Raw genomic sequence first — 26,975 nt, 5'->3', positions numbered from 1 at the left:
AGAGAGAAGACCTTTCATATCTACTCATTCCTGTCAAAATCAGTTCTCTTCCTCCTTACTGTTTTCTTTTGCTTTCTTAATCATTTTTTTCTGTTATTAAAAATAGAACAGCTGTTATATTTTCAAGAAAATACCCTTTATTTTAGTGTTCTTTTTGTGATCACCTTATTTGCTGATCTGAATTTCCCAGACAACCCCATTTACTCTTTGGCATTATTAGAAAATTTTATAAGACCATGCTGCTTTGATTGACCAATAATTTGTGAAACCTAACTTTTATCTGGCCCACCTGCTAACTCAGAAACCCTTTCAATCATCCCTTACTGACACATTTCCCATAGTTGACTATTCTGGACCATTTCCATACAATCTAACACTCCAACCACTATTCCCTACTCATAGGAGATGTCTTTGCTTTAAAACAAATCTTATTACATTTTCAACAGAATTCTTCCTCAGCACCTCTATGAATCTTTATTTGCGCTACTTCTCTTATCTAGAACATCCTTTCTTCCCCAGACTATTTTAACCTCACAACTTGTCCAAACACTTCAAATTGCAGCTATTGCTGCCTCACTGTCTCCTTGACTATTCCAGGACCTTCTCTAAATTTCCACAGTAATATTTGAATCCCATTTGACACAGTTTTGTTGTCTACTGCTGTCTTTTCATATGCATATTCTGCCTTCTTGAGTAACAATAAACATCGACACAGAAATCATAAGATAACCCCTATTATAGTGTCTCAGAATTTGCACTTTAATAAGGCTGCATTTGAAAGTATAAATAATTCTTTTACAGGTATAAATATTTTAGTTGTTGCACATTAAAAAATTTTTTTGCTTTACCACATACTTAAAGGTTTGGAAAATGGTTATTAGTAAAGTGATATGTATATACCTGTTTTCAAGGTGATCAGTTAGTTTTCTCCAAAGATACAGCCTATTCAATGGACTAATAACTAATAACTAGAGCTAACTATCTTGCAGATGCAAGGTTGGCATATAGAAGTCACTCAACAAATATATATTAGATGGATAGATAAATGGCTAGAATAAAAATGTGATGACTTCATCTTCATTGGAAAAAGGAATTCAGTTGACATCATAATAAAACGACCAGGATTACCTGAGGGAGATAGGAGTAAACGATGATAGTAGTCTAAATTGGGGTGCTGGCAACTCTGCATCCTGAGGGACATCCTCTCTTTCTGTAAACTCACTAAAAGGGCAGCATCTGGATGTAGCCTCTCTTTCTTTAAGTCCCCTTTATATAGTAAGCCAAGATCTCTATTTTTAAGAGAAATATGAACTCACAGAGTAAATTAAGGAGACATCTGAAAAGCATAACTGATATTAAAGGACAGTGATAGAATAAATAATCTATGTAGCTATGCAAAATAAGTGGAATGAGGAGATCAATAACTTAAAATAAGCACAATAAATATCCTTCAAGAAATGTTAAGAGGTGTCTGGGTGGTTCAGTCAGTTAAGCATCCAACTCCTGATTTTGAATCAGGTCATGATCTCACAATTTGTGAGACTGAGCTCATGTGAGGCTCTGTGCTAACAGCAGAAAGACTGCTTGGGATTCTCCCTCTCCCTCTCTCTCTGACTCTTCCCTGATTGCATTCTCTCTCCTTAAATAAACTTAAAAAGATAGAAATGTTAAGGAGCTCAACTATACTTCAATTAATTTTTTAAATGTTATTTATTTATTTGGGAGGGGAGGATAAGTGGCGAAGCAGAGAGAGAGAGAGAGAGAGAGAGAGAATCCCAAGCAGGCTTTATGCTCAGTGGGGAGCTCAATGTGGAGTTCAGTCTTACAACCATGAGATCATGAACTGAACTGAGACCAAGAGTCAGCTGCTTAACTGACTGAGCCACCCAGGCACACTCAAATTTTTTTTTTTTTAATATTAAGGAGGATTCCAGTGATATGAGAAAAAAACTGTTACAATGAAAAATCAAATGGATATATTCAGTATGAAAATATAAAATTTGAAATAAAAATATTGTAAGTCAGGATCAAAAGGCAGAGTAGAGAAAACAAACAAATTGTTGAGCAAGAATATCGAATTAAGAAACTCTCCCAGAAGACATCAAGGAAGTTTAAAGGGATGAAAAAAAATCATTAATGAAAAATTGAGTGAAATGGGGAGTGGAAGTGGATATGTAAAATCTACAGAAAAAAAATTCCAGAAGAAAAAATAAAGAGAGGGAAGGAAATATTTGAAGAAATAATAACCAGAGATTTTCAAAAATGAAGATTAAAAACCTCAGACTAAAAGTACTCAAAGAGTATCAAAGAAAAAAAATACACATCTAAACACAAGGTGGTAAAATTTTATAGGCTCTAATTCAAAGAACAAGTTTTAAAAGGTATCAAAGAGAAAGAGGATATCTCAGACTGACATCAGAATTCTAAAGAGCTACGTTGAGCACAGGGTGTTGTGTGGAAACCAATTTGTCAATAAATTATATTAAAAACAAGCACAGACAAAAAAGAGCCACACTGATATTAAACAAAACTTCACAGATTTAGATGTAATGAATGAAATGAATTTAGAACTTAGACTTTAATATCTAGCTAATCCATCATTAAGTATGAATGCAGGACTAAAGGTGTTCATGCATACATGTACTGGATATTTTCTGTTTGTCCACCCAGAACCATGCACCCTGCATCACTGTGCTCTGTGCCTGGATCAAAGGGCTCCCTTGCTGCTAGGCTGTGTCTGGGGAATGGAGACCATTTGCAGATTAGAGGGAGCTAGGGGTCAGGTCAGTGCATTAGTGCCCATGGCACCCACCACGAGGAGTAGCATGGGCTGGCTCATCATGTCTCCATCCACAGTCACAGCTCCAATAGGTAGCCCCTTACACACAGATCTTTCACTGTCTGTCTCCCTCAGTTTCTTCCTTTTCTCCTCCTGCTCTTCTTCATCTTCCTCCCGTTCATCTTCCTCCATCTTCTTGGCTCCACTTCAGGCCTAGGGATGGGAACCGTGCCTTGCTATAATGAACAGCTGATACTGCACTAACCCTTCTGCTTTTCTGTACCCTGCTCACTCCTTTGTAAATCGTCCCTTTATTAATTATACCTCAAATTACTCCGTTTGAATGTGCCATCTGTCTCCAGACAACACTCCAGATAATAAACATAGCCTCAAGAGGTTTGCTATACAAACATACTTTAGGAAATGCTTTTGAAGGAAAATGTTGGGGCTTTTCTTAAATATATGGGGGATAAAGATGAGTACATAGTCTATTTTTAATTTCAGCAACCTATTTTTAATTTCTCAGAGTTTCATTAACCCGTTTTTCCCCATTTTGTAGCATGCTTTATGTTTTTATAAAAACAGTTTTCTTAAATTTCCTTGAGAATAGTACTAATTAAATTTATTTCTCAGCCCTCTTTTATTATCTTGAATTATTTCGTTATTCTAGACTCAGTTTTCTATCTCTATCATAGTCTTATTCCTTCATTTTGTAGGATGTTCTAAAATGTCTAACAAGCCTTTAAGAAGGCAGAAATGATTGTTTCCTTTTCTGTGCAGAAGCTTTTTATCTTAATGAGATCCCAATAGTTCATTTTTGCTTTTATTTCCCTTGCTTCCGGAGACGTGTCAGGTAAGAAGTTGCTGCAGCCAAGGTCAAAGAGGTTGCTGCCTGTTTTATCCTCTAGGATCTTTATCCTCTTTTCCTGTCTCACATTTAGGTATTTAGGTCTTTCATCCATTTTCAATTTGTTTTTGTCTATGGTGTAGGAATGTTCCAGTTTCATTCTTCTATATGTCGCTCCAGTTTTCCCAGCACCATTTTCTGAAAAGATTCTTTTTTCCATTGGATACTCTTTCCTGCTTTGTTGAAGATGAATTGGCCATACAGCTGTGGGTCCATTTCTGGGATTTCTATTCTATTCCATTGATCTATGTGTCTGTTTTTGTGCCAATACCATACTATCTTGATGATTACAGCTTTGTAATCCAGCTTAAAGTCTGGAATTGTGATGTCTCCGGTTTTGTTTTTCTTTTGTAACCTCTGTCTCCCTCTCTCTCTGCACCTCCCCTACTCAGACACACACACTCTCTCTCTCTCTCAAAAATAAATAAACGCTAAAAAAAAAAAAAAAAGAAACCTGTGGAGTTGGACCTATATTTCATTTACTCCTGTCTTCTCAGGATTCTAAAGATATAAATTGGAGCATTTTTATGTCATTTTATCTCATTTCTTTCTGATTTCTTCTTTCATAGATGGATCATAATCTCAGTTCTAGAAAACAAAACTTTGAGTGAACAAGAAAACATAGAGCCTGAGATATAAGCCAGTAAATTTATGTATGGTTTTAAAATATACAGATTCGAGGCGCCTGGGTGGCTCAGTCGGTTAAGCGACCGACTTCAGCTCAGGTCATGATCTCCATGAGTTTGAGCCCCGTATCAGGCGCTGTGCTGATAGCTCAAAGCCTGGAGCCTGCTTCAGATTCTGTGTCTCCCTCTCTCTCTGACCCTCCCTCGTTCATGCTCTGTCTTTCTCTGTCTCAAAAATAAATAAACATTAAAAAAATTAAAAAATATATATATATACAGATTCACCTGATTTTATGACTTTCCCCTATTCTCTCATTTGCCAACCAACCCTCTTTAGCCTTATCTGGTTCAGAGTAAAAAGGATTTTTCTCCTTCTCCTTCTTCTTTCTTTTTTCTTTTTTCTTTTTTTTTTTTTTTTTTTTTTTAGGATTTTCTTGATCCTGAAATGAAAACAGGGTGTCTAGGTTTTACACATAGTAGGAACTCCAGAAATATTGTTGAATATTGTTGAATGAGAACAACATCTAAAAAGTGCAGCCAATCTACACTTTTTCATGAGTTGGGTCTGGTTTTGTTTCAACATTTCAAGAGCTCCTGCATGGCCCATAAAACCTACAGCTACTCCATTTGAAATGTAGTTGAACTGCTTTTTGACTCTCTGCTCATAGCAATAACTTCTCAAGATTGTATTTAAGAGCCTGCTAGTCTGACAGATAATGGAATTAAATGGCTCCAGGTTGATTTGGTAGCTATAAAGCAGAAAATCATGTTAAGGCTACTTTGATGAACTGAGAATGTAAAAACAACTCTTTATGGAGTGATGAAGAAAGGAATTGTATTTTTACAGACCATATGTGGAATGGAGACAGTCAGGTTGAGTATTAGAAGAAAATTCTTGAATGTGTGATTTTCACATTTTATTACCATAACTTCACCTGACACACATGGCAATAAACATGGCAATAAATAAAATATACGTATGTATAAAGTCACATAACCACGACCAGAATCAAGATATAGAACATTTCTATCATCCAAAGATGTCTCTCATGCCCTCTACATTCAGTTGCCTAAATTTAGCTAGCCTCTAGTACCACTTGCCTGTTTGCTATTCCTAGAGTTTTGTCTTTTCTACAACTCAGGTAAATTAAGTCATAGAGTATATAGTCTTTTCTGTTTTGCTTCTCTTACTTAGCATAATACTTTTGAAATGGATCCTTGTTGCATGTATCAGTAGTTAATTCCTTTTATTGCAGAGTCATATTCAATTAGATAGCCTCAACAAAATTTGCTTATTTATTCATTGGTTGCTAAATGTTTGGGTTATTTGCAATTTTTGGTTATTTTGAATTAAGCTGCTATGAACATTCATGTATAGGTCTTTTCTTTTCTTTTTTCTTTTCTTTTCTTTCTTTCTTCTTCTTCTTCTTCTTCTTTTCTTTCTTTTTTTTTTTTTTTTTTTTTTTTTTTTTGGTTGAAGTTTATTTTATCAATTCTTTCTTTTAGGCTTCCTGCTTTGCTTTCAGTGCCCTGTCCACAAAATCTTTGCCTTGCCTAATCCAGGCTACAAAGATTTTATTCTGAGTTTTATTCTAGAAGTTTTATAGAATATTCTTATTCTTATTCTTATATTTAAGAATATGATGCATTTTGGGGCGCCTGGGTGGCGCAGTCGGTAAAGCGTCCGACTTCAGCCAGGTCATGATCTCGCGGTCCCTGAATTCGAGCCCCGCGTCGGGCTCTGGGCTGATGGCTCAGAGCCTGGAGCCTGTTTCTTATTCTGTGTCTCCCTCTCTCTCTGCCCCTCTCCCGTTCATGCTCTGTCTCTCTCTGTCCCAAAAATAAATAAACGTTGAAAAAAAAAAAAGAATATGATGCATTTTAAGTTAATTTTTGTATTTAGTATAAGGCCTAAGTTCCCATTTTCGGTATATGGACATCCAATTGTTTCAGAACCATTTGTTTGAAAGATTTTCCTGTACCCATTGAATTATGTTACCACTTTTGTCAAAATAAGTTGACCATATACTTGTGCATCTACTTCGGGTAACTATTCTTTTGCAGTGCCAGTGCCACACTCTTTTGATTATTATAATTTTGATTTTTGTAATTTTTGATTATTGCAATTTATAATAGGTCTGCGGATAAGGTAGTATAAGCCCTGCAACTTGGTTCTTCTTTTTGAAACGTTTTTGGACTTGGGGCATGTGGGTGGCTCAGTCAGTTGAGCTCCTGACTTTGGCTCAGGTCATGATTTTACAGTCTGTGAGTTTGAGCCCTGCATTGGGCTCTGTGCTGACAGCTCAGAGCCTGGAGCCTGCTTCAGATTCTGTGTCTCCCCCCCCCCCCCCCCCCCGCTCTCTCTCTGCCCCTCTCCCACTAGCTCTGTCTCTCTCTCAAAAATAAATAAAAACATTAAATTTTTTAAAACATTTTCAGGCTTAGAAATTAGTCAAACGAGTATGCAAAATGCTGATGTCCTGATCCATAAGAAACTAAGAAAAGAGAGATGTGTATTTTTTGTTTTGTTTTGGTTTTAGTTTTTCTTGTTGTGTTTTGTTTGTAGAGTGGAAGAAAAGACACAGCTGTTTTTGGCATAATGATCCCTAATGAAATAAAAGGCTTAGAAGTCTAAGCAGTGATGCATACCTTTTCACTGATTTCATAGACATTTTACCCAAATGCTAATGAATGGTCTTAATGACTAGCCTTCTGTACCCCTCCACAACCCTCCCTTCTGAATCCAAAGAGACTTTGTCAATTCTCACTTCAAGCACAAATTCAGGGGAAATCAGATGGAATAAAATGAGTGACAGCCTAGGGCAAAGAAAAAAAAAGGGGAGAAAGCAGATGCCTGGGTGGAGGACAAAAAGCCTAAGAGACTCAGGGGGCAGGGAAGTCAGAGGAAACCAGAAGAAAGCTCAGAACCAGGGCTCCTTTTGCAAATCCAAGGTGAACTCTGTATGGGCTCATAAGCTGTGTTACACTATCGTCAGCGCTCAGTGTCCAGACTGGAGCTTCTTTGACTAATTATAATAGTTTCCCAATAATGGATTGAACCAGTTTTCTCTTCCAAACTCTTATAACAAAATAAAAAGATTACATGTTTAAAGGACCAAAAACAAAACTGCTCTATTTTTTATTTCTGAAATGGCATGAATGCAATGTGAGGGGTAAAAAATCTTTCACAGGTGTCTGGACATTTTACGGTAATTATTTAAATTGTTTAATATCTATATGTTTTTATTTTTTATTTTTTTAAGGTTTACTTATTTATTTGGAGAGACAGAGAGAGCAGGGGAGGGGCAGAGAGAGAGAGAGAGAGGGAGAGAGAGAATCCTAAGCAGGCTCCAGCGCAAAGCCCGACCCAGAGCTAGAACTCACAAACTGAGATATCATGACCTGAGCCAAAACCAGGAGTTGGATGCTTAACAGATTGAGCCACCCAGGTGCAGCCAGATGTTTTTTGATCAATCTCTGCAATGTTTAGGAATTTTAAAAATCTCTAACCTTAATAATTAAATGGTCAGTAATAGTGTTGATTGATCCATCTTCAGTAAGTTATATTTGGAACATATGCACATCAAATTTAGGAAGAGTCATATGGATATCTGCTGATTAAATAAGGATAACCAAAATCAGTGAATATGATTCATTTTTAATGGTTTAATGATTTAATGATAATTACTGTTTTGCTACAAGATAGCTAGTCATAACAGGAGAATGGCACACACACATAATCCATAGTAAGTCCATTTCAACACAAACCAAATCATCAGTAGTCTTCTCTTGACTTTGTTAATTTTCTGTATCATATTGCCATTTTTTCTTAATACCACACACTGTTTCAGTTGTGTTGCTGTATCCATTTTATCCTGACACACCTAAAAAGTTAAATGTCTACATTTTGAAAGATCCGAATGGCCTGAGTTCTCTGGTTCCCAAACCTTCAAGCTTTACAAGTGAAATAATACCCTGATAATTCTTGAGCTTCTCTTCCTTTCTCTATTTCCTGGCAGAAAGAATAAGTGCTGCAAAACTGGAGGCAAAAGAAACACTTTAGCCAAGAGGCTGTGAATGGACTTTGGGAATCACAGTTGTTAAAGGGGAAGTGACAGGGCACTGGGATGTGGTCACTGGTTCCATGATATTTGAGGGTAAGAAGAGAAGACTGGAAAGAAGCGAGGTTATGATTAACGGAGATTGAGGTAAGATAAGGAATATGAGTGGGGAACTCCACTCTCCCTAGCCTTGCTCTCTCGGGAGTCAGTCTTGGGCACAGTAAAATCATGGGCTTGGAGTTAATGCTCTCATCTGCTAACTACATCTAAAAGTCCTTTAATATAACAACCAGTCATTCATCCCACTACTAAAGTAAGGGATTTAAAAATATAAATATTTGAGATAGACTAGCTTACATATATTACAGCCAGCCTATAAATGAGGATCCCAGAAACATCCTTCTTTTGATTAGAGAAAACAGCTACAAAACAGGCATGGGTGGAAAGCTGGCAGGGTTGAGGGCAACTCTCAGGAAGCAAAAGGGAGCAGAAAGGGGAGGCCTGGAACATGGGGGCTGCGATGATGCTTCAGAACCTGAGGGTGCTGTACAGTAACAAAGGGCTTTCCTGCTCACATCTCGTTTTCTTCTGGCAGTGACCCTGTGAAGAAGAGGTACCTCACCAGTATACACAGGAAGAAACAGAGGCTTAAAGAGGTTCAGTGGCTTGCCAGTCATCACAGCAGTGGTAGCTGGTAGGGCTAGAAGAAGCACACACCCGGGCACCTGCCTCTGAATCACATTCATTGGTCATTTTGCGGCTTCGCCATCTTCTTTGACTTGATGATTATTGGACAGACCTCATTTGTAAGAGACTGTATTACCAAGCTTCAACAGCACTGAAAATTACATTACTGTGTTCAACCATTAACTTACTCAAAAAAGAAGGCATAATTTTTAAGTTATTTCCTCAGCTCATTTAGCAATACATAGAAAGTCACATTACGTTGACTGCATTAGAGGAAAAATTACCAGCCAAAAATATTTATTTCTATACAAGTTTTTTTTTTAATAATCTACAAGGATAGTTTACTAATTTTTCAAAATTGTGTTTTCATGTATAATGTTATATTTTTATGAAGAAAATGATTTGTTTCCTTCTTTTCCTCATTCTGAGAATAAAAAAATGTCTTCCACCTTTGCTCAAAATAATTTTCTCTTCCAATTAAGCTACGAACAGTCCTAATTATGCAGACATTGTTATAATTAGCGGCCACCACCTAAAGCAGAATTTTCAGAAAGTTCAGAATTGAACAGGGCAAGATGTTATTTGATGTATTTTTTCTCCTCTGATTGTTCACACAATTTGACTTCAATGTTGCCATCACTGAATGCTTCTCCTTTTGTCTCCTCCACTGGGTTCTCTCTCTGGGAAAACACTGCTTTCTTCTGCATCATTGTAATTCCTGAATTTCCATGCCTTCGTGCTGGAGATAAGGTTTCTTTTACTATGCAATAACAAACTGCAGACAAAAAATTTTTTTTGAAGTTTTCATTCATAAATGCATAAACAATGGGATTACAGATGGAATTGGAAAATCCAATTATTTGCACGATAGCAAAAATCATCTTGATTGTGACATCATCATATTTCTTTTCAAAATTGCCTGAAATAAAAAGTAATAGTCTACAATGTATTATGTTTTCACGAGCATAAAATAAAATTTCTGTTTATCATATATCTTTACCAAACACTTACACTTGTACAAGTGGTTAAAGGTGTGAAAAATACTCAAGGCAATTTTGGGAAGAGCCATCTGATGTCTGAAGAAAAATGAGCTCTGTGATGAGTTCCCATTCTTAGAGAATCTTGGCTTACAAGCTTAGCCTGGTGCCCAGCACATATCAAGGAACTTACCGCATTTCGACTTGATTCCAAATGTCATGTAAACTGGAAGCAGCAGTTACCATTCAAACGTTCACTTGTGTTATAGAAATACAATCTGTATCTGAGAATCATGTTAAGTCTCAGATTATCACAGGTAATACACCGGGGGTCTGGCTGAAATCCTAGGTGTTATCAAATTCATATGGTTCAAGTCAGGATTCTAGATCTAAACAGAGAATGCTCATAGGCCGTCACACCTCCTCCATGTTTGACTGGTTTAGGGAGAACAGGGGACAGAGCATGAAAAAAGACTCTCAAAAATGTTTCTGTCCCTTCTGCGATTATTAAAGGTTTGTTCAAAATTGTACATAATTAACCCACCATGTAATGATCTGGTAATCTTGAAAATACGAGAGAAACCCATTAAATGTTTGATATTTGATTACCCAAGGGAATAGCCACAAAATTTTCAACGATTCATGGTCTAGTCTAGCAAGAAATGAACTAGAACTTCTAACAAATGAGAATGAAAAGCACTCACTGTATTCAGTCATCATGTGCACGATGTGGAAAGGTGCCCAGCATAGAGCAAAGAGAGCCACCACTGTCACCATCATAATGACAGCTCGCTTCTTCTTCCTGGACCCACAAGGACACATCGCATTAGTTAACTTCTCCTTGGAAAATTTGTCAAATTGATATCAAAGCTATTAAATAAAGTTTGAGCCTAAATCTCTCAACCATAACTTTTCAAATATTAATAAAGTTCATGATAGGTTAATTGTGGGCTGTTTATCATCTCTTCCCACTGCTATTGCCCTCATTCCCAAATCTCTCATCTTATAAACATCATTATGAAGGATGCTCATTATAGATCTAACACTCTGCTAGATGCTTGGCATGAGTCATGTCATTAATCTTCTCAGTAAGCCATTTGACAGATGCAGAAACTGAGGCACGGAGAAGGTTGAGTAACTTGCAAAGTCAGATGACTAATAAGGGATTTAAACTGTAAGGGCTAGTTTGGACGTAAAGTTAGGCAGCTAAAGTGAAGTGTTTAAGCCCTTATTCATTTTTATGTTGAAGAACACTCTTCTGAGGAAGTGAAGTGGAGAGTGAAATCAGCAATAAGTCCCAAAGAGCTGAAGATCCAGCCCTGGACACTGACAGGGAGGATTTCTTCATACAAACTGGACGCTAGAGGTCGCTGCACACTTGAAGAAATGATAGAATTTCATCTAACCATTAAACTTCTAAGATTTTTGTTTTTGTTTTTAATAGCTGTTCCATGTAGATTATAAAATAAATGATATGGAATACAAGTACTGTATCAGTAAATTGTGTTTTAAAATTTTTATTAATGAATATAATCAGAAAAGAAAGCCCTTATTATGACAGTATAGATAATAATAAATAGCATACTCTGGTCACCAAAGAATTTTCATACAGATTTCATGTATTTCAGCATCATCTGAGGATGGATATTTATTATGCTCCCTGTCACACATGAGGCAAGCGGAAGCCTTAGGCGTAAGGATACTTATCTGCACCATGTGACTGCCGAGTGGTAGAGAGGAGAACACCACAGCTCTTCCTAGCAAGTCATCTTGACATATAGATGAAAATTCAACAGTTTTCCAAATTGTCTAAATACCTGCTATTCCTAAAATCTCCAAAGTTGAACGTCAGCCTATTCTGTGAACATGAATTACAAATGGCACTTGGGCTAAAGTTCCCAAGAATTGGGAGAGCTCTAGCAACTTCCCCCTCAAGCACGACTAATTAAAAGTATTTTAAACGGAGGCGACTGCTTCATTAAACAGACCTGGCTATTTTTGACATTTCTTTTCCGTGAATAGTTCGAAACACTGAGCAGTCCCCCACTCTTTTCTTTATCCAAAGTTCATAACCGATTTTAGTGTACAGGATAAGCATCAGCATAAGAGGCAGGAGGAACAGGATGACAAGGATGAACGTGGTATAGATTTTCTGGTGCGCAGGGCTGGCCCACTCTTCCAGACAGCAGACATGCTCCTTTTCATACAAGAAGTCATACTTAATCTTTAACATAAAAACAAATCAGTTAGAGGAGGCAGAGTCAGCATCAACAGAACAGAAAACAGCCACGTACTGCTATAATGCTGCAGTTTTCAAACCCTCCTGTATTGACTGTGGATCCATATTGCAAATTAGATACGAGTTTGATTGTTCGTTTGTTGTAAGGTGTCATTTTCTCCACATTTCTTACATTCTTAACAGTTCTATACTTTCTTTTCTATTTTAAATGGGATTGAGGTCAATAGGCTATTTTTTTTAATGTTTCTCAACTTTTTTTACACTGTGGTCAGAATTTTTTCAATTCGATGAAAGAGCTTTGACCAAAGTATGTATGCATACTGTCCAGATGAGGATTATTACTTTTCAGAGGAAGAATACACTACATCAATCAAGGTACATATGAAAAAAAGGAAACATCTTGTAATTGCACACCAGCTGGTTTAATGTTCCGTTATTTTGCTTCCTCAATTGTTGAAGAGACAGATTTTGGCAAAGTATCAGCTATTTTTCAGTTCATAGTACTGAAAGCTTGCATTTTGTTACTGCTATTTCAGATTGCAGTGATCAGGTTGCTTGCAAAGATTTTAGAAAGACAGCTGATAGCTTTAAGATTTGAGATGAATAAGAAATTGGGATTCAAACTATTGTCTATCTACAAATATTCAGACTCAGCTATCAGCCTTTGAGGTAGATATTTTACAGAAATGCAATGTCTCTTTGTTAATACTATTTCTGACAGATGGTTGGGTTCAAAATATTATTAAAAACAATATTAATAACAGTAGCAAATGCTAAGAAGGGACAAACTAAGCAAAGTCATTTATCTGGATAATAAGAATAAAAGAAAATTTATCAAAACTATTGCCATTTTAGTCACTTCAGAGATTTCCAGATGAAGTATCCCTAGGTCCTAGACATATTTCTGCCTCCATTCCTGCAAATTTTATTGCCAATATTTAGTCAATTGAATGGGGGGAAAAAGCTTTCTGGTATACTTATCAAAGGCAAGAAAATTCAAGTTCTGATCTAGGTATTATTTACAAATGCAACAAGGGATGAAAACACTTACTGAATAATAATTTCAAGATCCAAACTCCCTGGGAACGGGATATTAAGGTGAAATTCATGCTGACCCCATGTAGGCAGAGCCCACAAATGCCGACGACCATGGGGGCAACATATTGGCACATCTTAAAACACAAAGCTAGACTGATAGTCTCCAAGGGGGTGCATGTTGCCTTGGGAACAAGCAAAGACTTTCTGAGTGCACAGGCACATAGTTTTATGGGAATCAATTTCAGATTGTCTCTTTGGAACCATACAGTTCTCTAAAATTCCACTGCCTAGGGGAAGCCTGAGATTGAGTGTTGTGCTGGCCCTGCACTCCCAGCTCGCTTCTATCTCTCTTCTCCCCATCTACATAAGTCAGATGTCTCACTCAGTCCTACTCTTACTATGAGGCACTAAAAAAGGAAGTGGTTTGAACTACTGATGTCAGTGAAGCCACCGTAATCAAGACACCATAAATCCATGATAGGGTTTTGTGTTTTCCCTATATCAAACATATTTCTATTCTGGCTTTAGAAGAAAGGTATTTTGACAGATGTTGAGATGTTGTGAATTTATATTTTTCATACAGTGAAGAGGCAGAAGTGATGATGACAATTTTAATTTAGCCACCTCTTTGCTTCCATCCCATGAAAATTGTCAAATACGTCACTCCTGAGAGAGAGCCCATTGACAGCAAAGCAAAGAGAACATCAGTGGGTGGAAATGGTGAAGTTGGTGGTGTTTTATTTCATCCAGGTGAGAAATTCAGGCTTTATGCATGCTCACACACACTCTCTCTAATAGAATTTAGAAGTGAGAAGGTGGCCATGGGATGCATATTAATAGATTTATTTGATAGGAAAAATGAAATCACACTTTTTCCTGACAGAAAGCAAATCTGATTTAGCTGACTTGTCTGATAGTGAGGACCGACTCTGCCAATTACATATGTATTTCTTAAAAACTAAATGAGTTACATATTCAAAACATATTTAGAGCATATGATAAAATAATTTTATTTTAAAAAATAGACAAAACTCTTTGTGTTCTGTGGGCCAGAAATGGGCCCCACAAATGACTACCGGGTTGGGTCACGTGTGAAGCCTCCATCAGTATGGGATACCTGCCGGAATAAGGACAGCCTTAGAGAAAAGACCCAGCCACTTACAGTTGTGTGTGGAAGATACATGAGCACCCTGCTGGAGCAGCAGTCAGAAGCCTCAGTGGTGTTATCTTTGAAAAACCCATAAATAAGGAATCGATCATGGGCAGCAAAGTCACTCACAGAGGGCGATGATACCAGTACACCTGTCCCTTCCTCTCCCCATCCTTAACACCAGCTCCCAAGTTGCCAAGGGCAGCCATTTTCTTGGATGGGAAGAGAGAAAGAGAAACGCCCAGTAAGGAAGCAGAGAAGAAGGGAATCACCTCCCCTTTGCATATTGTAGGATTCTAGACCTAAAAACAGTTCAAGCTGAGCTGGGAGACATTTTGTGTTGATTGAGAATATGGACTTATGTGATTGTGACACCGGGCTGGAATTTTAATGACAGAATTAACAAGTTGTTGTGACTAAAAGTGACCATAGGAATGTTGCTATCTGAATGGCTGAAAGAATTACAGGGTCTGCTCAGAGCTTCATCCACAACATTTTGTCAGAGTATTGGAAAGTTCTCAGGTCACATTTTTATAGGTAGCAAGGGATAGAATAAAATTACTTCCAGCTCTCACCTGTGGAGTCCAGCTCATTCAATATACTAATTACATAAAAAAAAAAAAAAGAAGAAAGAAAGAAAGAAAGAAAGAAAGAAAGAAAGAAAGAAAGAAAAAAAATCAAGTCATGTTTTAAATGTACCCTTTCCTGAGGGCTCATTTGCTATCCTTGCCAATCGACATTTACCATCTAGTAAAGTTTCACTTTTGTCTATATCAATTTAAAAAGGTATAAAAGGATACAGTTAAAAAAAATTATCTAGTGATCAACCCACTACTGCCTTTGAAGACTACTGTCTGGGCTAGATCACCGATGCAGGACGTGTATGTATGCCCCATGGGATAGGCTGAGTCACCAAAAACAGCACAGTGTCCCCTTGCTGTGAATAGCCAGACAATGCTAGACCATCAGTTTAAGGTGTGGGGGAAGGGGAGAGATCAGATAAGATGATCCTGTCACACATTCCAATTCAGGGGCGCCTGGGTGGCGCAGTCGGTTAAGCGTCCGACTTCAGCCAGGTCACGATCTCGCGGTCCGTGAGTTCGAGCCCCGCGTCAGGCTCTGGGCTGATGGCTCAGAGCCTGGAGCCTGTTTCCGATTCTGTGTCTCCCTCTCTCTCTGCCCCTCCCCCGTTCATGCTCTGTCTCTCTCTGTCCCAAAAATAAATAAATGTTGAAAAAAAAATTAAAAAAAAAAAAAAAAACACATTCCAATTCAAATTTCAATTTGTCAATGTATGGGAGGCAGAGAAGAAAGGACTTATGAGGGACAATCAACAAATAAGCAGATGATTGATGACAATTTTTTGATGTGTTTTAAAAATAAAATAAAAATCTAAAGCAACCATTAAACTCTTAAAATGTAATAAGACACGGGAGGCCACTAGGAAAATATGTTCGGCTGACAGGAAAATGTAGAAAATGACTCTGATAAGTTTTCTTTTAAGCATTAAAGTCTTAACCAAGGAAGAACTAGATAAAACAGAGGAAAAAATCTTAAAACAAATTATTTTATTTCATTTGAAAATTTTTCAGTGAAATAATTGGGGTCACCAGAATTTGCTATAAAGCTCTTGCAGGAAGAAAAATGATTGTAATTGAGAAGGCTGGGGAACATTTCAATAATATGATGATCAAGCCAGCCCCGAACCTACCTCAAGGCGTTGTACATGCCACATGGGTGATCCTACGATGACTGCCAGCAGCCAGACCACACCTGCTAAGACATTAAAATCATCAGAATCTGATTCAGTGAGTGAAGCAGAACACATGCATACTTAAGCATAAAACATATGCTGTAAGCATGAAGACTCCTTATGTGCAATCATCTCTGCCCTAGAGCAGTGCAGTGGGCTACATGTTCCCACTGATGCTATTTCTCTGTCCTCAAAATTGTTGCTAGAATAGTCTTCCTTAAACATTTTTAAGTGTTTAATCAAAATCTTTAATAGTGTTGTACTACCTATAAGATAAAACTTCAACCCTTAACATGATCCCTGAGGTTCTCTCACTTGCCTCTCCCTCCTGTTATATTTCTGTCCACGTTCTTCATTTCCCAGGACTTAACTCAAAAGTCACTGTCTCTAGGAAATCTTTGAAGGCCACCATCATTTCCTGATAGAACTAATTCCCTGTTGGTTCCATTTGCCCTCTAGAGTGGCACCTTTGTTGCCTTAGTTGTTTCTTTTCAACTTCTTCTAAGCTCATTAAGGGCAAACACAATGCAATTTATTTTTGTACTTGTTTGTTTCCCTAAACAAGGGAAATTTTCCCCAAAGAAAATTCCTGGCCCTCAGAAGCACCTGCTGTTTGGTTGTCAAATGGATGAATAACTTAAACATGATATTGATCACCCTCTACAATTTCTTCTTAAAATTGAGTACATTTATCTTATGCATCATGAGTATTATTTTCTTATTTACAAAGCAAACATTTGATAAGAAACCAGAATGCTGTTTCCAAATTTCCTGTCCTTCATGATTTTGTTGACAGAATTGCTTTAATGATGTGTCCTTAGCAAGGAACAAAAGAGAATCAGAACAGACTAGGATGAGGCCATAACCAAGAGACCCACCATCAATTCTGAGAGAAATATCCCAGCTCAAATTCTTCTTATTCTCTCTGTATTAGGTACTATTAAGAAAACAGCATATTGCCTTGGATTTCAAGGAACTGGGACTCACTTAAGCCATAACTGGGGTTTATTATAAAGAAATACGTGAACTGGCACTGCCTATAGATAGTCATTATTATTCGATGATTCAAGACAGTTCTCAGACTCACAAATCAATCTCTCTCTATCCACATCGCCATAAACATCTGCTCTAATCTAGTCCAATCATTATCTCACTATGTAATCTTACATCCAATCACTTTTCCAATCTTTAGTAGAAATTCTGGATTCTAACTGAGTCTAATTGACTTAGCTCCTTGCCAATCCTTCTGGGTCTATTGCCTGTTCAGGGATAGAAAGGTTGAAGTTAGATGAATATTACTGGTGTAAATGAACCTTTGTGGGCAAATAAGTCTAGCAGGTCTCTGATGGTGGGGGCCTGGAGGCAAAGCAGTCTCAGCTAAGAGGTACTTGGCCAGAGAGAGACATCAGGCAACACTGTGTGAAAGCCCCATGGGATGCTGAGCCTTCTTGATTTAAAATCCTTTCTGTCTCCTATGAATTTTTTGAGTAGAAACTGCCTTGACTGCCTGTTATCGACTTTGCCCTCAGATGCTGAGACTCTCTACTTCTCTTTCCTTTTTTAATGACTTCCCTCCTCCATGTATTCCTTTCCTCATCCTCTTTCTACACCCACACACGCTTTTCAGATGTTTTGAAGGTGGGAAGATGTCAATTATTAAAAGCCAAGAGGTCTTTGAATTCTTTGTAGGGAGGATGTGACATAAATTTGAAAATAACTAACTAAAACTAACGAATATTTTCCCCGTTGGTTTATCTATTCATTTCATACTATGTAAAATGAGTTTGGCGTGGCAAAACCCTTAGGAGTTCTTTCTGTAATTCTACTGTCCCATTCTGGCTAAACTCCTAAAGCAGAAATAAATGTTTACCTATTCCTCTCAAGTGAGATACTAGTAAAAATTGCTCTTTTTGGTTATTGCATTAGTTTTTTTCTCAACCTTCCATTATTTAGCTGTAATACATATGCTACGGCTCTACTTTAAATGGCTCGATTGTAATTATCGAATAGAGAAATGCTTCCATCTTACTGTGCTAGGCTTTAGGACACCACTTACAGTTTGCCACTTATCAAGAGGTACATGCTCCTCATGTCTTGCTGACTCAGAAATGGTTACATCAAGCTGAGGATGCAGGAATGTCTGAAGCAAAATTATGAAGTGGATGGAATCTGTCTTCATCAGGCGCCTCCAGCACTCAGCAAGCACCTAGCGTCCCCATGAGCCCCGCGGCTATTGTGTCCTCAGCACTGGGGCCTCCTCTGAGCAGCACCCTCGTTCTCTACCCATCTAAAAACACCTTTCCTTCCCCCTGTCAAAATCTACTGGCCCTAAGAAGGGCATTTTAGGTTACACGCCTCTTACCTCAGGATGACAGTTTACTAATCTAATAAATGTTAATGTGGTAATGCCATTGAAGGTTATCTTAAATCAGTTAAAAGTAGTGCTTAAAAGTTTAAGACTTAAACTGAAGAAGTGAATCTGAGATAAGGAGATTTGAAGTGTGAGGTTAGGACTGAAAGAAGAAAAGGAGTGGAGGTCAAGGTAAAATGGGGAGAGGACTAAAACTCCGAAATTACTCCCTGATGCCTGCAAGGCTAGACAGGAAGCTACTCGTCCGCTTCATCAATATAGTTCACATTGAAGAAATTCTTTTGTTCTGTACTGAAGAAGAGCATGAGTACTGCCACTGGCACACTCTCACCTAGCATGGTAAAAGCCCTTCTGTTGGTGTATTGCCACTTCATTTTAAAAGGATGGACAAGTCCCTGGTGCCTTTCCACAGCAATGCAGGTCATAGTAAGAATTTCTGCCACGATAGCAGTTGACTGGACAAATGGCAGCATCTTGCAAATGAAGGCACCTGCAGCAAGGAAACAGGACCAGTTAAACATCAAGATAAAAGTTTTATCTGTGTTTTTGTAATTGTTACAGTTGATTAATTCTGAGCCTCTGTTTAAAAGTTTTATGATTATAGTGACATTATAGACTCAAAATAATTGAAAAAGATTGAACTGGCTGATATTATCTTTAAGTTCCTTAATTATAGGTAATTATGTATACGAGGACAATGAGAGGACCAGTTAGTATCTGGTTATTGATAACAGGCAGAAAAAAAATCAATGTGAGCTTTGATCGAGAAACAACAAAGTCAGCGTGAAGTGGTCTCCTGGTGTCTCAACTATAGGTAGTCATCTTTATGTCTTTCTTTTTGGTTCTTTGTTAAATCACGGCAAAGGAAGAATTCTCACCAAAGACTCAGATTTCTTCTTTTATTTTTTATTCTCCTTTGCCTTTCTGTCCAAGACCTTATGTGTGGATTACATCATTACGCTCATAACTGATTTCACTTTCTCTAGTGCAAAGATCTCAAATTGGTGGCCCCTGGGCAAGATTTGGTGTGCAAATAGACTTTGCATGATTTGCGTAATATTTTTTACAATACTTGAATGCATTGCCAGTATTTTGAAATGTTTACACTATCTGCCTTGCCCCTTCACCATTCATTTGTAACCCTGGTCTAACATTTCTGCTCTTGACTCTATCTTGCTCATTGCTACCAAATTAGTTACTCTGAATTATCAGAGAATCAGAAAGTCAGGGAATATGAAGAGTTGGAAGAGACCTCAGAAGTCATGGAGTCCAAGCTCTCACCAAAAATAAAAATCATCTTTTCAGCTTCTCTCATAGATTCTCTGCCAAGCTCTGCTTAAATATCTGCAGAAGAGGCTTCCTTTCTGGCATACTCCCATCTCATGCTGATGTGTGGCTTTCCTTTTCTGCTTGGAATGCTTTTCCCCCAGAGAACTCCTCCTCCCTCTTACTCTACTTTATTTTCCTTAACTTTTTCACCTTCCTGAAGACTACATAATCTACTGATTGGTTTCATTTTCATTAAAAGTTTCCCTATGTCTACCAGAATGTAAACAATCCAAGAGCAAGAATTATCTGTTTTCTTCCCTGATATATTTCAAGCATTTAGAATGGCACAAGGAGGCTCTCAGCCAGAATTCACTGAATTGAAGATAATGAGTAACCAGAGGGCTTTTAACCTCTCAAAATGCCTCCATTCAGCTTGGGAGAAAGGCTGTCACTGGAGAAAGTGCTTTTCAGTAGTTCCACCCACTTCTTCCAGTTTCACTTTCTGCTTTCTGAGAGTTTCAGAACTAACCAACTATCTTTTCCAAACATCAGCTCTTCATATCTTTGAAAGAGCCATGCCACTCCTAAGTCTTTTCTTTTATAGTTTCTCCAGTTGTTCTTCATTTGACATGTTTTCAAACCTTTCAATTCCTTGGATGCCTTCCATGGACTTTCTTTGGTTTAGTAACTACATGGTCCTGAAGGAAACCCACCATCCCAAGATGTGGTCTAGCTAAAGCAGAAACTGAAGGATTATATTGCTTCCTTTCCAATACCCCTCACATTGTTCTGTGACTGTGACTAGAATTTACAACAACTTTCAGTGCTAGGATTTTCAAATGGTTGGCTTCTGTTGCACTTGAAATCAACTTGAAACCAACTGGGTCCATTTAACAGAAAATTATTTTTAATAGAATATTTTTGTCCATCCAATATTGCTGAAACTAAGGGAAAAGACGTATTTAGATATCACTCTAGATACTTCCTTTCCAATCCTTTTTGGGAGCTCCAAATTTCAATCCAAGAGCCAATCACACTCATTTATCCTCTGTTCCAGTTTCCCAAATCCAAACCCTGTTCAAAGTTAAGGCCTTTCCTTGTCTATTAGAGTTGTTTAAATGCTAAGTGCAGAAATTTGCTTTCATACTAATATATTTCACTGTTTGAATACTGATCATACTATGAATGAATTAAATTACCTTTAATCCTATCTTGGATGTGATACTTGAATAAAGGTAAATGTGAATAAATTATTCACCTGAAAATGTCTCCTTTTTTGTTTTTTAAAAAATCTGATAAGAATTTCTTCTACTCTTTCAACCAAGTTGTTTATTAAAAAATAGTTGGATAGGCTGAGGTTAAGAAACATCAGAAGAAACTTTCCATGAGATAAACATGATTCATTATCAACACAGTTTATGTGTAACTATCCAAAAGTAAGAATTATTATGGTAATGTTTACTGTAGTCTTATGGTAGTATTATCCATCCTAAATATATTCATTGTGTCTATAATAATAGCATGGGATATTGGTCAACTGATTCCCTGTTTTTAGGATATGCTCTGATCCTGATTCTTCTGATCTTTTACTTAGCCACTCTGAGTCTCAATTTCATCATTTGTAAAAAGGGATTAATAACACCCATCTGTCACAGGACTTATGGGTGTACTGATGTGATTATAAAATCATATAAATGCCCATCAAAGGATGTATTCTTTAATAAATGGAAGCCATTTTATCATCAAAAAGAATTGAGGTAATTTGGTACATTTAGAGCTAATAGATTCTTTGTGGATACATTCTAAACTACCATCAAAGGGCGTCTAGTTTTATAACATTTCCCAAATCAAGATATGCAGCTCAAAACACTCAAATGATTTGCTCATGTCTAAACAGCTGTCTATTGACAGATGAGGGCCTGTGCTCAGGTCGTCTGACTCCAATTCTTTCTACTATGTCATCCTCACTTAACACATCCATGTTATGTGGCAGTTTTCTTGTCTCATAAATCATCTGTTTAATAATCCACTTGAGAATCTCGCACCGGGTTGTCGTAGTTCTATAATCTGTCATCTTACCCTTTTAATGCATCCAGACAGCATTTGCCCAACTCATTGCTTCTGACATTTCTTCAAACAATGTTTTAAGAAATTACTGGCTGTGTGTTCTTGATCACATTGCCAAGTTTTTTCAGTGTTATGGTATGGTATTTATCCAGGCTGAAGATTTGAGTTCTTTTAAAAATAGGTAGATGTTCAGGTGTCCTGTGTGGCTCAGTCAGTTGAGCATCTCACTTGGGCACAGGTCATGATCTCACAGTCTGTGAATTCGAGCCCCGCGTCAGGCTGTGTGCTGTGAGCTCAGAGCCTGGAGCCTGCTTAAGATTCTGTGTCTCTCTCTCTCTCTGCCCCTCTCCCACTCATGCTCTGTCTCTGTCTCTTTCAAAAATAAACATTAAAAAAATTTTTTTTAATAGATAGATGCTCTTTTGCTATCCATTCACTTATCTTGGACCTTTATTTTTCATTCTAAACATCGTTGGTATGCTCTTTTTAAATTTTGAGATCATTTTTCAAGGTCTAGAAGACTAAAGCAAAAAAGGCACTGAAGATTTTTTTTTTTTCTGTCGCCCATTAAATTTCCTACCCTTGTTCTGGTACTCTCTCTGATGACTCTTCAGTCAGCTTGTTCTACACTTTAGATTTCCTAGTGTAAAATTTATAGGTCTGAGCTACTTTGGAAGAATGTGTCCTTTGCAACATGTCTTCCTAACAGTGGCAATTTGAAACTGAAATAATCCTAGAATTCCCTATATAGGGCACTGCTTTCTTGGAATGTCCTTCCTTTTTTCTTTATGGGATTACCTGATTTTAATATCAGATTGTGTTTGTTTAAGCCTGCCTGGAATTCCTATTTCTCATATTTTTATTATCCACTATCCACCTGCATTTCCTAACAGCAACACAATATCCTCTAGTGTATAAACTCTACAGTATGTGGGCAGGTTAGGTAAGAAGTCCTGCTATAGAAGACAAAGAATTCTCACAATCTATCAGCTTCCAGTGTTCCAAATTTACTTCAATTATTTTAATATGTTGAAAGAACACATTGAAGGTGGAAGGGGGGTCGAGGTGGTGCAATCCTGTGCTCACCAGATCTTGAGTGTTAACAGACCACAGCTTAGTTACCGCTTTTGACCTCTGAGTACCCTCAGTTCCTCTGTTACAGACCCATTCCTCAAGCTTCACACTGATCCTTGAGCCTCCCACATCCTTCCAGTACCTTCCCTTCTCTTAAGCCACTTAGCTATCAACAGTTGCTTGTAACAGAGTAAACTTATTTGATATACTCCATTTTTATTATCATTTCTTTAGAAGACGGATTTCCCAAAATGCAGACTACTCTGATCAATGTTCTTTCTGTGTGTATTGCTAACTCTAAAATAACAGTCGGATCCTACTATTACGGTTTTTCCATTGCTGCTTCTATTTCTACTATGTGTGACTCCTGCATAAGAAACTACAAGTCTCCTTTGACTACTAGATTAAGAAGAAATGTTTTTGTTTACTATTTATTGCCTTCTATTCCCAACCTTGACTTATTTATACAACTTTATTTTCCAGAACAAGAATTCTTGTGTTCTGACAGAATGGTGCCCACTCTATCTATTCAATCCTGCCCTCACTTCCCACCATGCATAATATTGGTCTTAGTGGTTCAAATAGAAACAAGACCTCATTATTTCTAAAACTGGTGCTTGGAAATTGAAAACATTTGGCCAGTATTTATTTTCATCCTAGTGTAATGGTGAGTTTAACAATGACCAAAGTGGAAAGGCAGAGTAAAAAGAACAGGGTATTTATATGTAAAAAGATTAAAACATTCTTTTATTAGTTTAGAAACTGGTACAATGAAGTATAATTGCATGAAAGTATCTAATGATAGCCATTCTCTGAAGAATCTGTTCCAAGGTTAGTAAAACAAAGGCAAAGCAAAACAAATAAAAAATGTGAATAGACATATACAGTTTATATTACAAAAAAAAAGGCTACTTTATATAACCACTATTTGAAACAATGGTTTAACGCATTATAAAACAATCTGGAAAAATCTGGCATTATAATTACCTTAATTTTCTGTACCAAAACAAGCCATATTGAAACAATTGATACATTCTGTCCCAATATAGCTTGTGAGTTTCTGGCTTTGTCCAATATGTTTCTTAAGCAACTGTTAATGAGCAAATTTACCAAATCCTGAAACATATCAGATAGTAGGAAAGTGAGGAACAAATGAAATATAGTCAAAATCAGAATTGTTATGCAAGCTGTGGCTGATAACCACAAAAGACTAGAACCATGGAAGGCCCTCCCAGAGATGAGCCAGGCTCATTCAGTATCCCACAGAGCTCTGTATTTCTCTGCAGGGGTTCTCAAGCAGCTGCCAATAAGGAAGAGAGGCAGGTCCAAAGCAGGAAGGGAGAAGAGGTTCTAAGCTCTGACCCTACCTTATCTGGAGCAGCTCCAACTGCATCTAGTTTAATTTGATGAGGTTCCAGCACACAAGTCATCTGCAATTTTAAAGAAGTTATAAAACCCTTAAGTGGTCTTATACAGTACCCTAGAATATTCTGCCTACTTAAAGCATACAAACTGAAGAGGAAAATAGTTGCTAAATATCTGAAAAGAAATGTGTTGCCTATCCCTCCTAGGATCTTGGCCCTTCTGATATTTATTCCTATTTAGCACAAGACTATGACAAAGCACTCTAGTTATTATTTTAAGACCTATGAAGTGTCCACTAACACTGCATTTGTGTAGCAGGATAGAACTTAGCCCAAGGGAAAGAAAGCTTGGTTTGGGGCAAAGGAGAAACCTAGGAGGAAGCAGAAGGAGCCTTAGCTCTTGCAGAGTGGAGGGAAAGACAGAAGAGCCCTACAGCTACCGGGTGCCAAGAGAAAAATTGGTAGAGAGGTTGCCATGGGAAACAGATAGAAGTTGAGCCATTTTTCTCCAGAATTGTTGCTCGACTTAGGGAAGGAGACAGAAACTGCCCAAATGGCTCTGAGAGGAGGCACCTCTCAGTCCACTTGAGCTGCTATGACAACATACCACAGACTAGGTGGCTTATAAACAAGAGAAATTTATTTCTCACAGTCTGGAGGCTGGAGATATGAGATTAGGGTGCCAGTATGGGTGGGTGAGGACCTCTTCCAGGTCATAGACTTCTTGTATCCTTACTTGGTGAAATGGGTTAGGGAGCTCTGTGGGAGCTCTTTCATAAGAACACCAATTCCATTCATGAGGGCTCTACCCTCTCCACCTAAGCACCTCTCAAAGGCTCCACATTTTAAAACCATCACATTGGGCAATAGGATTTCAACATATAAACTTGGGGTGGGCACAAACACACAGACCATAGCCAGGCACTTCCCCTAAGTGGAACTGAAGAGAAACCAGATGAAATGAAACACTGCTGGACCCTGTCTAGATTACAAGAGAGTGAGAGTTGTATCCAGCAAGGAGAGGTGTTGTGATGATTACATTTATGTCAACTTATATATACTGATTCATAAGTTTTGGCCAATTGTTCCAACTGTTGGAATTCATCCATAGTTTATTCCTTTGTATTGCTTAGCAATATTCCCCAGTTTGTTTCATCATTCATCCATTGAAAAATATCTCGGTGGGGCGCCTGGGTGGCGCAGTCGGTTAAGCGTCCGACTTCAGCCAGGTCACGATCTCACGTTCTGTGAGTTCGAGCCCCGCGTCAGGCTCTGGGCTGATGGCTCAGAGCCTGGAGCCTGTTTCCGATTCTGTGTCTCCCTCTCTCTCTGCCCCTCCCCCGTTCATGCTCTGTCTCTCTCTGTCCCAAAAATAAATAAACGTTGAAAAAAAAAATTTAAAAAAAAAAAAGAAAAATATCTCGGTTATTTCAGTTTTTTACTACTACAAATACAGCAGTTATGAATATTTGTGTACAGGCTTTGATGTGAACATAAGTCTTCATTTTTCTGGGATAAATGCCCAAGAATGTCATTACCTGGTTGTGTGGTAATTGCATGTTTACATTTATAAGAAACTGTCAAACTATTTTCCAGAGTGGCTGTATCATTTTACATTTCTGTTGGCAATGTATGAATGACTCAGTTTCTTCATATTCTTGTTAATATTTAGTGTCATTTCTTTAAATTTTAATCATTCTGATAGATGTATAGTGATATCTTGTGGGTTTTTTTTTATTTCTCCAATTTCTAATAATGCCGAACATCTTCTCATATGTTTCTTTGCCATCTGTATATTCCCTGAGATAAAATGTCTCCTCATATCTTTTACTATCCATTTTCTATTAGAATTATCTTTTTATTGCTGAGTTTTAAGAGTGTTTATATGATCTAGATGCTAGTCCTTTGTCAGACGTATGATACATGCTTTATAAGAATTTTCTCCCAGTCTGTAACTTATCTCCTCATCTCTTCACATAGGCTTTCACAGAGTAAGCGTTTACTTTTGATGAGGCGAGTTTCCCAAATTTTCCTATTATGCATTGTGCTTTTGGTGTCTGTTAAGAAGTCCTGGAGATTTTCTCATGAGTTTTTTCTATAAGTTTTAAAGGTTTGCATTTACCTTTAAGTCTGTGATCCATTTTGAGTACATTTTTGTATAAAGTGAGGTTTTTAAGCTAAGGAGTTTTTGTTTGCTTTATTTCTTTTGGACTATGAAAATCAATTGCCCCAGCAATAATCGTTGAACAGGTAGTTCTTCCTCCTTTGAAATGTACCTTTGTCAAAAACAGTTGAGATATTTGTGTACATATATTTTTGAATTCTCTGTTCTATTCTATTCATCTAGATCTATCTCTCTGCCAATGCTGTGTCTTGATTACTTCACCTACATAGGAAGCTTTAATATTCTGTAAAGGGAATCCTCCCACTGCATTCTTTTTTTTTTTTTTTTTTTTTGTCAAGATGACCTTAGCTCTTCTAGGTCCTGTGTCTATTGATATATATTTTAGAATAAGTTTTCCAAAGCATATTGTTTTCAAAACTCCTTGAAGGGATTTTGATAGAAATTACATTAGACCTATTGATCAATTTGGGGAGAACTGGCATCTTTGA

The 26,975-nt window shown here is 37.5% G+C and overlaps 1 protein-coding gene across 1 annotated transcript in view; it reads right to left on the bottom strand.

Annotated features, from left to right (window-relative positions):
• Positions 1-7,950: 7,950 nt before the first annotated feature.
• The window catches only part of QRFPR (pyroglutamylated RFamide peptide receptor), a 46,511-nt gene continuing 27,486 nt past the window's right edge, over positions 7,951-26,975 (bottom strand). Inside the window, exons 2-6 of the mRNA XM_025922299.2 lie at positions 18,920-19,078; positions 16,176-16,237; positions 12,026-12,261; positions 10,742-10,839; positions 7,951-9,979 (exon numbers count right to left, since the gene is read on the bottom strand). Coding sequence (XP_025778084.1) covers positions 9,639-9,979; positions 10,742-10,839; positions 12,026-12,261; positions 16,176-16,237; positions 18,920-19,078 — 896 coding nt within the window. The 3' untranslated portion in view covers positions 7,951-9,638. The remainder of the gene's footprint in view (positions 9,980-10,741; positions 10,840-12,025; positions 12,262-16,175; positions 16,238-18,919; positions 19,079-26,975) is intronic.

Source organism: Puma concolor, chromosome B1 (assembly GCF_028749965.1).
Source record: "Puma concolor isolate L17-30 chromosome B1, mPumCon1.1.hap2, whole genome shotgun sequence".
Taxonomy (NCBI): domain Eukaryota; kingdom Metazoa; phylum Chordata; class Mammalia; order Carnivora; family Felidae; genus Puma; species Puma concolor.
Note: the sequence above shows the minus strand (reverse complement) of the source record. Positions and strands in the feature narration are given on the sequence as shown.